Consider the following 14,569-nt stretch of genomic DNA (forward strand, 5'->3'; position numbering starts at 1 on the left):
CAAATCCGATCAGGGTTTTATAGGCCACATGAAAAAAATATGAAAATCTCACATACTGGATGTGCTAAAAAAATAAATAAATAAATATGTGCCAGAAATCTGTCTAGGGACACATTGGACACAGTTGGGACCAGTGTAATCAATTGATGACAGAAAGGAAGTAAAATTCAAGCTAAAGACGAGAGGAAGGAGCAAAATGAAAAAGTAAAATAAAGAAAATATTGATTCAAATTCAATTAAAAATGCATCTTGAGCCTGTTCTCAAAATCAATAACGTTCTCTGCAGCCCTGAAGTTGTCCTTCATAAAAAAAAATTAGTAGTTCATAACACCTAGGCACAAAGAAAAGAGAATTGAATTTAGCTCTCAAGAAGATGTTTTTTTTCCCTCTTTAATCTGACACGACTCGCCACCCCCCACCCCCCAAAAACAAATTGAATTGTGACAGGTGAACCATTCAGTATAAATACAGCCTAAGTGAATATGGTAAAGTCACCTCTTAATTCTGTGCATTCCAAGACCACTTTCCAGGTTTGAGCCAGCCGCAAATCGGATGAGCTCAGCATGTTTTGAGAGGACGGCGCATCAGCTTTTTTAATAAGCCATGATTTCCGCATTCGCACGCAACGTCTTAATGGGAGCGGAAATAGCAGGCGAGGTAGAAACGACGGGGCCCCTGGCCCGCCTCGCTCTCGCTGCAGGTGACTGTGACATGCAACGCGCGTCTCGGACTCGCAGCAACTCACAAATCCTATTCTGTCGTCAGCGGCCAAATCTCAAGTGCCGCTTTTCCTCCTCAGCCAAATCTGTCTCGATCGATAGCGGCTATAAATACCACCAAAGGAGCAGCTAGCCGCTGAATAGGGGCTGGAAGCTGACGGTATCATTCAAGGGAAGGAGGCTACTGCCAGTGGTTGCTGCTGCATGTATATCACCATCTTTTGTCATTAATTTTCATTCATGGTGCGGAAGGCGCAAAAAAGTAATATTTTTAAAAATATATACAATATGTTTTAAATATGTACTGTATTTCTATCAGGCCTCGGGTATCGTATTTCGTGCCCTTACATGCGGAAATGTGTGTTAGTAGGACAATGGCATTCCTTGAAATATGATCAGTCCTCCTCAAGACTAAGCATGACGTAATTCCATGAAAAAAAATTGACCGCACCAAGTTTGATTTTGTTTCTGTGAACAGCAAATGCTGTTGGAATTGTATAAAAGCTGTTGACTGGGTCTAGTTGACAGGAATATAGTCAAACTGACCCCTCCGATAAAGCCAAACCAGTCCTAAAAAAGCTCGTTTGTTGGGCTTTGTCCGCTGAAAAATCATGGTGCCAAATGAGGATAGGGTGGGAATATTAATTACAAAGAGGGCAGCTCGGGATCGGCTTTTGGCAACATTTCATTGACTTGCGACGGGGAAAATTAAGAGTGAATTAATTGGTTCACGCCCCCCCCCCTCCCCCCAAAAGCGGCTCCATTTACTGGAGCCAGTGGTCACGTAAGACGTTTCCACCAACCCTCTCGAAGGCTCAGTGGACATTTTGCATCATCCTGTCAGCTGATTTACCAATGATGTCATCAGGAAATGATCAGAAGTAAAGCTCAATCAGAGTTGAGGTCCATCCTTTCATTTTCTCTTTTGCTGGTCCTCATGAGGATCGCGGGACACCTTCCCAGTTGACTTTGGGGCCGAGGCGATTGCCAGTGGATCGCAGGGCACACAATTATTGACTACAGTCACAGCCATAGACGCATTCAAATTCATGGGAGTGAAGGACTTAAACATTTTTAGAGTTTTCAAAGCAGTTAAAATGACTGCACTTCATTCTTTCTTCTTACCACGGTGGAAGGTGTTTTGTGTGTCGCAACGAATCTTAGACCTAAGTTGCCTCTTGGAAGATCCAGACCAGCATACTCTTGTAATGTAAAAACAAATCAACAGTTCCTACTCATGAATGTTCCCCAAACAGAAATTAACCCACAAGCCCAAAAACAAAACAAAACAATCTGTCCTGAATATTCAACCCTTAAACCATTGTAACACTCACAAACATTCACAAAAAAAAAAACATTTATACCAGCATTTGGCAGAAAGAAAAGCGGCCTTCAGGGAGCAGGAAGTTGGGAAGGTGGCCATTTGAGTGGGTTCGGCAAGTGGTATTTCGTCACTGGGAGAAGGGGGTGGCTGAACAGGCGGACATACGTGCACACACTCACACATGCAGACAGAAAAAGAATGGCAGCAGGTGTCTTTTTTCCTCCCAAAAAACAACAATTATTAGATCGGCGTCAAACCTCACGGTACAGCAGGCTGTCAGGCTTCGGACGTCATCGTTTTCAGCTCCTGCCCCGAAATGAAGCAAAACCTCGATACATGCCTAGGGGAACTCCCACGTTTCTTGCGACCCTGTTGACTATTTGTCTCAAAATTTTCTATGGTTCCGTGATCAGAGGGGCTGGATCCCTCTGTAATATGTTTTATAATTTTTGACTCTTGCAAGTCGGTTAAGTCTCTTTTTTGGGGAGGGAGGGGGGGGGCACGTAATGCCTTGGGAAAAGAAACTGCCTAATAACATAGGGTGATGATCTCCTCAGGCCATTCCTTCCCTCATTGTGCATCCCCCAGATATTCTTAAATCCAAAAAGAATTGATGATATGGTCAAAGTACTCCCTTTCCTCATAATTGGGCACACAATTTTCATTCAAAGAAATGAGCAGTAAATTGCACTCAGGGGCATTATTCAGTGAGATGCATCCATGAAGGTGGCTTTGTAACCCCCCCCCCCCCCCCCCGCCCCCCCCCCCCCCCCACACTCCCCTTTTATTACTGCCAAATAAAATCGGAGCATATCCAAAGAACAGACAATTTTCGGTGTTTATTGTGCATTAAGATGACTCAGAAGCACGGAAAGAATGAAAGTGTTGGGTGGGATGCAAAAGAAAAAACATCACATGAGGGGTTTGACTCATCTTGGGCCATTAATGTTTTTTTTTTGAAGCCTTTAAAGGTACAAACCCCAATGTTTCCCATTCTTGCTCTTTTTTTAAGTTCCCTTAAAATCTCACCCCCTTTACATTGCATTTTTTTATCACTCTCATGAGCATGATTTGAGTTTTCCTCCCACATGGGTCCAAAAAGGGGGTCCTAATTCTGATGGCCCCCCCCCTCCCCCAAATGAAAACTTTGCCCTCTTTCATGAATCAGATTTCTTAGACACTAATTCTGTAGATCCAATCTCTTTCTCGACTTACTGTTGTACTGTACTTGCAAGACAGAAACATTCTGACTTGTGTGTAGTGTATTTCTGGGTCAAATTATTGAAAGCAATATGGGGCTCATCCCATTTCATCAGCAAGCCATGGGATGCGGTTTCTAAGTCTTTCAAACATATTTCCGACAGGCCTATTTAAAACCTTTGAGAGAAAAATGACATAGTATTTGCAATATTTTTGACGTCATATATACAAACTAGTTAGGGGGGAACCATCTCTAACATCCTGTAGCTGAGGTAATTTGAATGAACCCTTTTCAAATCATGTCACAGACTCATTTTCTTTTGTTTTGGTTGATAGTTTTTCTGATTTGGTTGGATGCTTCTGCACTTTTTCACGCTGGAAGGTATTACTCTCCTCTGCTTCCAAGTAAACATCTGAAGGCAATTGGCCAAATCGACTGCCGTTTGGAATGGCCCAGACTTAAACCCAATTTAAAATTGGGTTGTAAATAAAAAACACACAGCATGTTCTTTATTGACGTCAGTAAAATGTTTTGGGGACCTTTTACCCCACAAAAAACTGCACAAACGGTATTACTTTGTAATTGGATGATCGAGGGGGGCGGAGTCGGAATTCCCACCTGCCAGGCTTTCAGCTCGCACGACACATTTTTTTTTAACCTGCAATCCTCTGTATTAAAAACGCACAAGTCGAAAATTCTAGCATGTTGCATTTATAAAAATCAATGAATTTATGCAGGATTGCGATATTCTTATCAGGTTGTGGTCCTGGTAAGCGGGGGCTGTATTGATGCAGGCAAGTGTCGGCAAGAACACTGCGGGGGGCCAGGATTTAACGATCGATAACTTGGCACCTTCCACTCATTAACGTTACGCATACCGTCCTCTCATAACGCATTCTGGGATCACCGTCGAACTGCACGGCTGCTTTAATGTCAGAAATAAGTAAGCAAACATAGAATCTGTTCCTATGATATAAAATTCCAACTGCACTTCTTCTGCAAATTTGCATCCTACAGCCAAACACAGAAATGTAATAATAGTTTTTTTTTACATCCATAAATCACTCACCCCCCAAAAAACATTAGAAAAAAAGCCAAACAAAGCAAGATCAAAACACATTTGAATTAAATACTCATCGGGTTCCCAACTAGTCTGCTCGCTGGCAAAAAGAAAGGAATTTATCTATTTTATTTATTTAATTGAAAACACTTTGGGGGTGGGGGGCATTTCTATGCTTTTCGGTTTTGTTTTGTTCTCCAGCTCGCGTCGCCAGATGTGACCAATTAAAACATGATCATCATAATTAGGTCTGATTCTTAATTCTTTAAGCCAAGTACCAATAATTTCACTTTTCTGTTCGTGGCTACGTTTGCAATTTACGTGCCGACTTTAGCTCGTGCTGTCTTGAATCGCACAATGAATCTGGTTCCATCAGCAGAAAACATTTCAGTCTTTCAGGGATCAATAATTCAACAAAACGGGTTTATTGTCGGGCCACCGAAACCAACAACAGTAACAAAAAAAAAACAAAACAACCATGGCGAGACAGCGGCGGTTTTGTATTGTTTCTTTTGATTATCGCTTATTCACAAAAGGGGGGACATTTGCTGTAAATTAAAGATTATCGGATCAAACGGGACATAAACAAAAAACAAAACGCTGACGGGATTGTACACCGGCACAGTATTTTAAATTGTGCGGTGGCATGAAATATTTAACGTAGGTTGTCATGTTGTAAAAATGAAATGTCACATTTTAAATAGGTCTTGCTGCTGCCTCCTTGACATCTCCTCCTACAGTAATTGTTCGACTCAATTCCTCTGGAAACAATCAGTGTATTTTCTCAGAGGTCAACAGCCTAAAACAAATTCTGCGTATGGAATCATCGGTCAAAGGTTCCGCCTACGATGAGCTATGCTTCTTTGCTGTTAGCTTAGTTTCCTCCATTTCAGTATTGGGGGCGGCCCGGTGGTCCAGTGGTTAGCGTGTCGACCTCACAGTGCAGAGGGACAGGGTTCAATTCCAGCTCCGGCCTCCCTGTGTGGAGTTTGCATGTTCTCCCTGGCCCTGCGTGGGTTTTCTCCAGGTATTCCGGTTTCTTCCCACATTCCAAAAACATGCATGGCAGGCTGATTGAACACTCTAAATTGTCCTGAGGTGTGAGTGTGAGCGTGGATAGTTGTCGGTCTCTATGTGCCCTGTGATAGGCTGGCAACCGGTTCAGGGTGTCCCCGGCCTACTGCCCGAAGTCAGCTACGATAGGCTCCAGCACCCCCTGCAACCCTTGTAAGGATAAGCAGATTGGAAAATGGATGGATGGACTTTTAATATTGGCATCACCCTCGAAAATTGTTTCACGATCAAATTTTAAGCGGAGCAGCCAAATGGTCTCTCTCGTTCCTGATTGCTTTATGAAGGAGTATTTTGCAAACAAGGCCTGTTCGCTCAGACGCATTTATCTGCCCGCCGGTGTTAACATCAGACTGGAGACTCATTCTCAGTAAAATGAGACGCATTCCAATATCTGTGTTAAGTGGCCAACACTGATTCCCTGCGAACACACGCATTGAGTGGAGCCGGGTATATTCAATATAATTTAATCAAGCTGGAACAATGCCTGGGCCGCGGGCGGGTCTGATAACGACGGCGTGGCCGACTCCGCATAGAGCTTGTCGTACGGATGCCGCAGGTCTCCGTGCAGGCTGGGAATGAGGTCTGATAAGCGTGGGGGTGGGATGGGGTGGGGGGCACCAAAAATCACCCGTGGAGGATTAGTGGAGAGGGGGGATGGGCAGTGGAGCAAGACAAAGGCTGTTAAATTTAACTGGCGAGGGCATAAAGCCTCACTTCAACTCTGATTGATTTCAACCCCAAGTCAATGAGGTTCCGCCCGTTACAACTTGTAAAGAGACTCCCTCTTTTTCTTTCACACTTTGTGTCTGCGTCCTCTGCCCCGAAACAAATCACTGCCTCAGGTCCACTACTCTTGGAACCGTATACTTTCCTATGTTTCGTCAACACTCAACGGCCAATAAAGTTGGACTGAGAATTCAACATTTACGGACAGACAGTTGAATTTTGCTGGGGGCGTATAGAATATAGAATATCGAGGTGTACAGTGCTAATATGTCGACGACCTAAAGAATAAAGTATCTGCACCTCACATGCATATTTTGTGTTGGAATTATGCATACCGGTATGTCTTTAAAATAATAGTACGAGAATGTGATGATCAGCAGAAACTAATGCTGGGCTCTGTGATGATCTGTGATCGGTTTGTCAGTAAATGTCAAGTGAATATGGCCCAGCTCATCTATTCGATAATCTCATGTTGACAGAGGAGCAATGCGGGAGGAGGTTGAAATATTTTGGTGAGAATGAAGCGAGGCTTTTTCCATCTCCTTATTTCATGGAGGTGTCTACTAAAGATGACATCATGTCATCTTCATATGCCTCATTCCATATTATATGTCTGTCCTACTTCGGAATTTCAATCGATTCTAATTTTGGGTGTATATCTCCTAACGTTTATTCATTTATTTATCCCACCACCACCACCACATAATTTCACACAGTGATCTTGATGTTCCAAATATAGTCTGAAATCAATCTAATCTCGTCTCTAAAGGATTCCCAGTAAGAATATTAGGCGGGGAAAATTGATAAATCGCAGCCATACCACCCAATGCCGCGGCTACAACCTCTTTATTATTAACTGTTATTGGTTATGTGATATCAGTGCGCGTGTCTATTTGTGCAGGGAGAATGAGGTCCTGAAGGTCCAGTTGAAGAAGTATGTGGGGGCGGTGCAGATGCTGAAGAGAGAGGGGAGCCAGGGCAATGACGGTAACACACACACACACACACACACACACAAACACAGAGACACACACACATGTGTAGAGGTGGCTAGTGCATATTTTGCTCACAAGCAGGGGTGCCATGAATCCATTGCAGAGGCTCTTTCGGTTCTGCTGCATTTCTCAAGGGCTCAAGTGTGTAGCTTGTCTTTTAATGGTGCCAGGCTTCAGCAAACACGATGGTGAGCCTCTTTATTTATTTGTATTTGTTTTGGGCGGAGTGGCAATAACTTTGACCGTGTTTGCCACCGCCGTAGGGCACAGATGTGTTATTGGGACTGAAGCGGAACTCTGTGTGTAAATACGAGTGAGATAAGCCTCCGCTGTTTATAAATGGAGTAAACTAGGCAGATTATCGAGGGATCTAATAATGGCTAATTGCATTTTTTGGGGGGAGGGGGCGGGTTAAAATGAGAATGATCACCTGTGCTGTTTGTCCTGCAGAAACTGATAGGTACCAGGTGTCAAACTCAAGGACCGGGGGCCAGATCCGGCCTGCCGCATCATTTTATGTGGCCCGCGAGAGCAAATCAAACATGTCTAGTTCCATGATGCTTGCTAAAGTCTGAACTAAAATTTCAAATTGTCATATGTAATCCACAATAACAGTCATTATTCTTGACTTCTGATTTTAAACTAGTTATCTACCAATTTGTTGTGCGCTGTGTATGTAATATGTGGAGGTGATTAAACATTTATATGGTTTCCCAAAATTCATAACGGCCCTCCAAGGAAAACCGGAACTACAATGTGGCCCGCGACATACATGAGTTTTACACCCCTGTGATAGGTAAACGGAAATGTGAAGATGAAAGCAATAACCGCAACAGAGATTATATGTGGCTACATTTTTTTTTGGGGGGGGGGGCTGTTATTAATTCTGACAGAATGCCAGCATAATCGTCATTATTTCTTGAATGATTTTTTGTTTGTTTGACCGTGTGTTGATTTATTCCGAAGTTTAGTCCGCCCCTGCTTTTTCATAAACGACTGCCCGCAAATCATTTTCTGTTTTTTTTTTCATGTCAAGCAAGGACAGTCGGGGTTCGGGAACTTGTTAAACAGCCATATGCCTGCGCTACGCCTGCAGTTATCGGCATTCATGTTTAAAACATGACAGCGCCTTCACGTTTTGTCGTTGCTCCCCGGCAATTACGGGGCTCAAACACAGCCTCCTCTCTCGGCCACACCCGTGGGCTCCGTTGGGGAAGATCACAGAGGGACAGGCGATGATTGGAGGCCGAGAGGCCTTACTGCCCCCCCCCCCTCCCCCCCACGCTCGCCCCATAACCCACACGCGTTATCACCCAATCAGATTTGCCAATTGGTGATCTGGCCTCTCCGCTTTGTGGCATCCGTTGCACCTTCCGTCTTCTTTTGACTCCATCCCTTTCTCTCTTTGTCTTCCCAGTCGACGGGCGTAGCAATTTCCTCTCTGCGGCGGTGCCTAAATGATTTCATCCTCCTTTGCCTGTATTCTCTCGCTAATGATGTACCTCATTCTCTCTTACTTTTGATGTTGAGTACCAAAGGTTCCGCTTGGCTGTAAGAGGAGGATGTATGAATTTGAGGAGGAGGTGAGGGGGACAGGAGGATGAATTGATAGACAAATGGCAGTTTTTTTTTATTTTTTATGTGCTGTCAGCATGCTTCCCTGTGATCAGAGCCTACCTCTAATGATAGCGCCGCGGACGCGTTCTCTCAAATGCTTGGTAGGCGCCGTCAGCACCACTGACATCCCCGCTAAAGAGGTTTCTCCTTTACCTCCGCTGTGATGGACGGATAATTAATCGTTTCCTGCAGGATGCCGTTGCGGGATTTCCCTTCTCTGTAAAAAAAAAAAAAAAAAAAGGGAGCGGTGTCTTGAATGTAGCCCGTATGCTCATATTAATATGGATGGCGAGAGATTTGAGAGCCGATCATGCGCGGATGCATCGGCCATGCGTTTGCGTACCTTCCATTATGCCGCGCAGGCACAAATATGCAAAATCTCTCTTCCGTTTAAACGTGGTTGACTTCACGCTGACATCTGTGGTCGTTTTTGCCTCACACTCTGGTGCGTTTTCTCTGGCCTGAAGTGAGAGAATAAAAAAAAAAAGGTGGCTAACTTGAAATGAAACTGTTTTCTGAAGTCAATTGCTGCAGCGACACAAGGTCGAGATTAGAATTAAGGGCATTGATGGGTTAAGAATTTATTTTATTTTATTTTTTTATTTTTTCGGAGAATCTCGAGAGTCCCGCTGCCGATCTTCCAGGTAATAATGCTTTCGTTCTCTCAGAGGAGCTGCGTTGGCCTATCGGTTGACCGTTTTGCTGTTTGAATAAACCATTTACCCAAGGGGTCGATTCGTCGCGGTGATAGTCATTTGCGTCGGAAGAAAGTGGTCCTTTGCCGAATAAGATGGCCGATTGCTGCATGCAGCCTGCCTTAAATTGGCCTGTGGTGGTGTAGATGAAAACGATTGGACTGCCAACTCCGGGCCAACGTTCGAAAATTATTAACTTGTTGAGTGCTGACGTGCCTCTAAGGCAGGGGTGTCCAAACTTTTTGCCAAGGGGGCCAGAATTTATGTGGTAAAATGTCGGGGGGCCGACCTTGGCTGACATTCTTTACATTGAACAACAATATTGTTCAACAATTTTTAGTAAGCCAGCCTGTTTCACATTTCCATTTTTATTTTAATTTCAACAATCTTAAGAATTTCTTTTGGTTCATTTGAAACGGGTATATCACATGCAACTGCTTATTCACTTGACTTTTTCTTAAACAGAAGTCTCCTGAGTGCAAATTGATTGATTTGAAACATAAAATGTATCACCATGACTTTTCAATAGTCACAAAACCTTTGACTCGAACAACAGGGAAATGAACAGTCAATATAAACACGGAGTGATGTCTTGTTAACTTGTGAGTGATGCCCTCTAGTGTCTAAATGCTATTACTCATTTAGTGAATGCCATTACTCATTTAGCCACTAGAGGGAAGCAGTACTCTATGAAACATCACTCCCCAGTCTACGAGACCTCAGTCAATGCAACACGTGTTCCATTGCGCCCAACCTGCGGGCCAGACGGCACTGATTTTATGACAGGGGCCGAGGGCCGGATGAAATTCGACCGCGGGCCGGATTTGGCCCCTGGGCCGGACTTTGGACATGCCTGCTCTAAGGAAAAAAACACCAGGAGAGAAGTGAAGGGGTCAAAGGGTCGCTATTTCCCCTCATTTCCATTTTCACCTTACGGTGCATCCGATGTCTATTTGATTGTTATTCTGTTAATGTTCTTGAGGAAACGTAGGGGTCTGTGCCTCTTTCAGCGGTTTGCTTGAACATCATACAGTAAATACAAAACCCGCGGCTCACTCACAAGAACCTTTTGAGTCTGCGCAAAAGGGGTGTCACGATGTTTACATGATTGTGTTCATTGTGGTCATTTCTATTTCATATTGTGCATTGACCCTATTTGTAAATCAAGGTGTATGTTGCGGGGCGGCCTGGTGGTTGACCGTTTAGCGCGTCGGCCTCACGGTTCAGAGGTCCAGGGTTTGATTCCGGTTCTGGCCTTCCTGTGTGGAGTTTGCATGTTCTCCCAGTGGCCGCGTGGGTTTTCTCCGGGTACTCCGGTTTCCTCCCACATTCCAAAAATATGCATGGCAGGCTGATTGAACGCTCTAAATTGTCGGTCGGTGTGATTTTGAGTCGGAATGGTCGTTTGTCTTTGTGCCCCCTGCGATTGGCTGGTAACCAGTTCAGGGTGTCCCCCGCCTACTGCCCGAAGACGCCTGGGATAGACGCCAACAAGCCCGCCTATGTTCACCCATGTGCGGATTAGAAAATGGACGGATGGTATATGATGCTCTACCGCTTGACTTCCACCACTGCAAGTAGTGATCCGTACCTTTTTTTTTTTTTCTGTGTCACCTTGAGAGGTTTACTACCCCGCTTTCTCTGGCGTCAAGACCACAAGAAGACTCATCTGCCTGTCGGACTTGGAGTCTTCCATCATGCCGCTGGGTCACTGTCATGTAGACATTCTTTCACGGTTATTAAAAAAAAAATAAAAAATTACGATCACGGGAGAAGTGTAACTTATCCCAGGTGACTTTGGGTAAGAGGCAGGGTCCCGCATTTGTTGGGACGTGGGCTTTGGAAAAGGGGGCGGGGCATGTTTGTGTCCTATGTGGAAAGTGGAAAACAAAGTTCCCTCTTTTAATTATAGTTTAAAAAATATGTAAACAGGTTTTTTTTTTTTTTTTTTGGTCCGGCTCACTCTTGATGATGTCCGTAGGCCAACGCTTTACCTGTCTCGGCATACATGTTTAACGACCGTAAATAAACGAGCGGAGGACAGGAGCTTATTCATCTCCAATCAGGAAATGCATTACACGGCTGTTAAAAAACCAAATAAGGTCACTCTCCGGCCCTCGGTCCCTTTTGCTCCTGCCGGCACCACCGAACTAATGAGTGAACGAGCGGCATTTATCACCGCCGCCCTGTTCTAATAGGCGTGTACAACTTATTCATTACAGACACAGTTCTGCATTTATTGTCCCTCGCCGCGCTTCGCTTTGCCCTTGCAGGTCCTGAACGAGGTCAGGGCTCCCGTTCGAACTTGCCACTTGTGTATTTGTGCGCGGCCGTGGATTCTGTTGTTCTTTTTTGGCACAGGTGGACCCCTCTGTGAATATAAATTGAGAAGTGAAAGTTTGTTTGCATGCTGATGAAAACTTAATTGCTTTTAATGGCTTTTTTGCCGAGGCTGTCGGCGTGGTGAAGTATTTATTCATGACTTTTAATTAGGTGTAGTGGCATGCCTTCAGGAGTGGGCTCAGTGGTAGAAAAACGGATCTCAGTGGCCAGGAGGTGGGAGGGGTCATTATTGAACAATGTGTGTAGGCATGCCTTTTTTTTTTTTTTTTTCAGGGCAAAAGGTCCATGTCTGTTGCTCATATGCGCAAGTTGAGTTCATTGCAACGTTGCAGACGAGTCTCTTGTGTGAGTGTCGGCCGCTCGTGGCAGTCGGCCGGCGTGGAAGCGTTGAGGCCGACGTCCAAGCGCTTTCTGTTCAAACAAGTTATTTTCGATCCTAGTAGGCCGAGTGTAAAAGCGCACACGGTGAGTCATTCCCCGTGTGACTTGAAGCGGAATCGCGTTCCAATCCCTTATAGCTCCAATAGCAGCCGTCCGCCGAGCAGATCGGGCTTGTTGATCAGATCCAAATGGTGTGAAGGGTGCTCATTTAATCCAAGACGATCAATGAATCGGCCCTACTATTAATAAGGTGACTTTGTGTTCTCCGCGTTTGGCCAGGTGGTCAACACCTCAGCAATTTTGTGTCTCTGGTTATTGCGTGTAATTGTTGTGGGCACCACCGGGGGGCGCGTGACACATTTCACCACCTCGGTGGACACTTGTTAAGAAATGGTTGAATCATCCTTCTCTGCCAGAAGTCTCTCGACGACTGCGAAGAGGGAAAAGAAGAGCGGCTACTCTGCAAATTAAACTCGTCATTTCCTTTCTTCAGTTTCTTGTTGAGACGTGAGCTGGCCGGAATGTAGACGGAAAGCTACGCAGTGCCTCGGAGCTGTGAGCAGTATCGTAAACAAACGTGAGAAATGCATACAAAGGGGCTAAGATAAAACATCAGAGCTGTGGAAAGGAAACATACGCAGCTTCGCTTACCGGGAGATGAAGAAATGGTTCAGCAGATGCAAAATGTCTGCATGTATAACGTTTGCAGTCAAGAAACTAACAACCGTCAAGAAAGTAAATATGCGAGCAAGACTCATGCATAAAGACCCTTGGTAAGATACACTCCTGTCGTGGTTGAAAATCATTTTATTTTGTTTCCAGTAGAGGAAATAAATAATGAACAGCAAGGGGGGGTGGGGGGGGGGGGCATCTACCAGAATTTTACTATGGCGGGCATGTTTGTTGAGCTTTGGTGGGGATGTACGCGCTCCACCGAGCGCCATTCTAGTTAATATCTGAAATATTTCACTTCTCTCTTGAAGTTTAACTATGGATTGGTTAGATTTACAATTTAAGTGCGGCGCGCATGGCTTCAAATTTGATGAGGGATTGAGAGGAAGCCCTCATGCTGATGCAGCGAGCGATTCACCTCCAATGTTGCCTCCGGCTATTTTTTATGTATTTTTTAAATTTGCACGAATACACACGCGCACACACTCTCATAGGCGCACACCTCCGGGTCATTACTGTACCTGGCACTCAAAGTAACGGTAGGCTTCATTTGGCTACATTGCTGCCATGCAAGTTATCCGTGCAAACTCCCAAGTGTGTTTTGGAAGAACCCGCTGTTTATAAAATCCGGATAACGCATACATAGTATGACATCACAGTCTCCTTATCTCCTGAGTGATTACATCTGCTCCCAGCTCGCCATCCTGCCAGCCTTCCAGACCGTGTTGGAACGTGTCGGTGTTGCTATGTCGGGGGTCCAGGCATGCTGTTCATTTCCTGGATGAGTGCCCGCGCCGATGATAAAAAAAAAAAAAAAAAACTCCTCTCAGCATGCGGGGCGGTAAAGAGAGCGTGAAACACTCCTGTGTTTGCCAGGTTGAGGATGTCAGGGACAGAGGGTTTGTTTGTTAGACTGGCCTTTGTCAGACTCAGACACGTGTCCGGTGGCGCTTTTAGTGGTGTGTGAGAAAGAATTTGGAGGCAAAGTGCCGATCTTTGCTGTTGTTGTTTGCCGTCCTTTGAGTTGCCTTCGCATGGTTGCAGATAACTTGTCCGGTTCGACGAGTTCACTCATACCCAGAAGGACGCCGATTCTTTTCCTCCGTGCAATGAGTTAATCGATTAATGGGCAAGTAATCGACTATTCGATTAATCGTTACGATGCCTTTTTTTTCCATTTAAAATTGTTCAAATGCTCCTAAATTCACTTTCTGCATCATAAATGCGATCCGATCTCTGTGAAAGTTTCCTGATTATCTTTGCGTTGAATCAAACTATTCATTCATTCATTCATTCATTCATCTTCCTAACCGCTTAATCCTCACTAGGGTCGCGGGGGGTGCTGGAGCCTATCCCAGCTGTCTCGGTCAGTAGGCGGGGGACACCCTGAATCGGTTGCCAACCAATCGCAGGGCACACAGAGACGAACAACCATTCGCACTCACACTCACACCTAGGGACAATTTAGAGTGTTCACTCAGCCTGCCATGCATATTTTTGGAATGTGGGAGGAAACCGGAGCACCCGGAGAAAACCCACGCGGGCCCGGGGAGAACATGCAAACTCCACAAAGGGAGGCCGGAGCTGGAATCGAACCCGGTACCTCTGCACTGTGAAGCCGACGTGCTAACCACTGGACTACCGGGCCGCCCTGAATCAAACTAAAACTTAATTAATTGATTAATTAAATTAAATTAATGGTTAGTATATTTTTTGGGGGGTGTAACTTCTGACATGCAATTCCTGCGTGCATGTTCGGGAT

At 44.9% G+C, this 14,569-nt stretch overlaps 1 protein-coding gene across 1 annotated transcript in view; it reads left to right on the top strand.

Moving 5' to 3' along the window:
* snx29 (sorting nexin 29) overlaps window positions 1-14,569 on the top strand; it is an 85,354-nt gene that overhangs the window by 17,036 nt on the left and 53,749 nt on the right. Inside the window, exon 14 of the mRNA XM_052070465.1 lies at window positions 7,006-7,091. Within this exon, the coding sequence (XP_051926425.1) occupies window positions 7,006-7,091 (86 nt within the window). The remainder of the gene's footprint in view (window positions 1-7,005; window positions 7,092-14,569) is intronic.

This window comes from Hippocampus zosterae, chromosome 7 (genome assembly GCF_025434085.1).
Source record: "Hippocampus zosterae strain Florida chromosome 7, ASM2543408v3, whole genome shotgun sequence".
Classification (NCBI taxonomy): domain Eukaryota; kingdom Metazoa; phylum Chordata; class Actinopteri; order Syngnathiformes; family Syngnathidae; genus Hippocampus; species Hippocampus zosterae.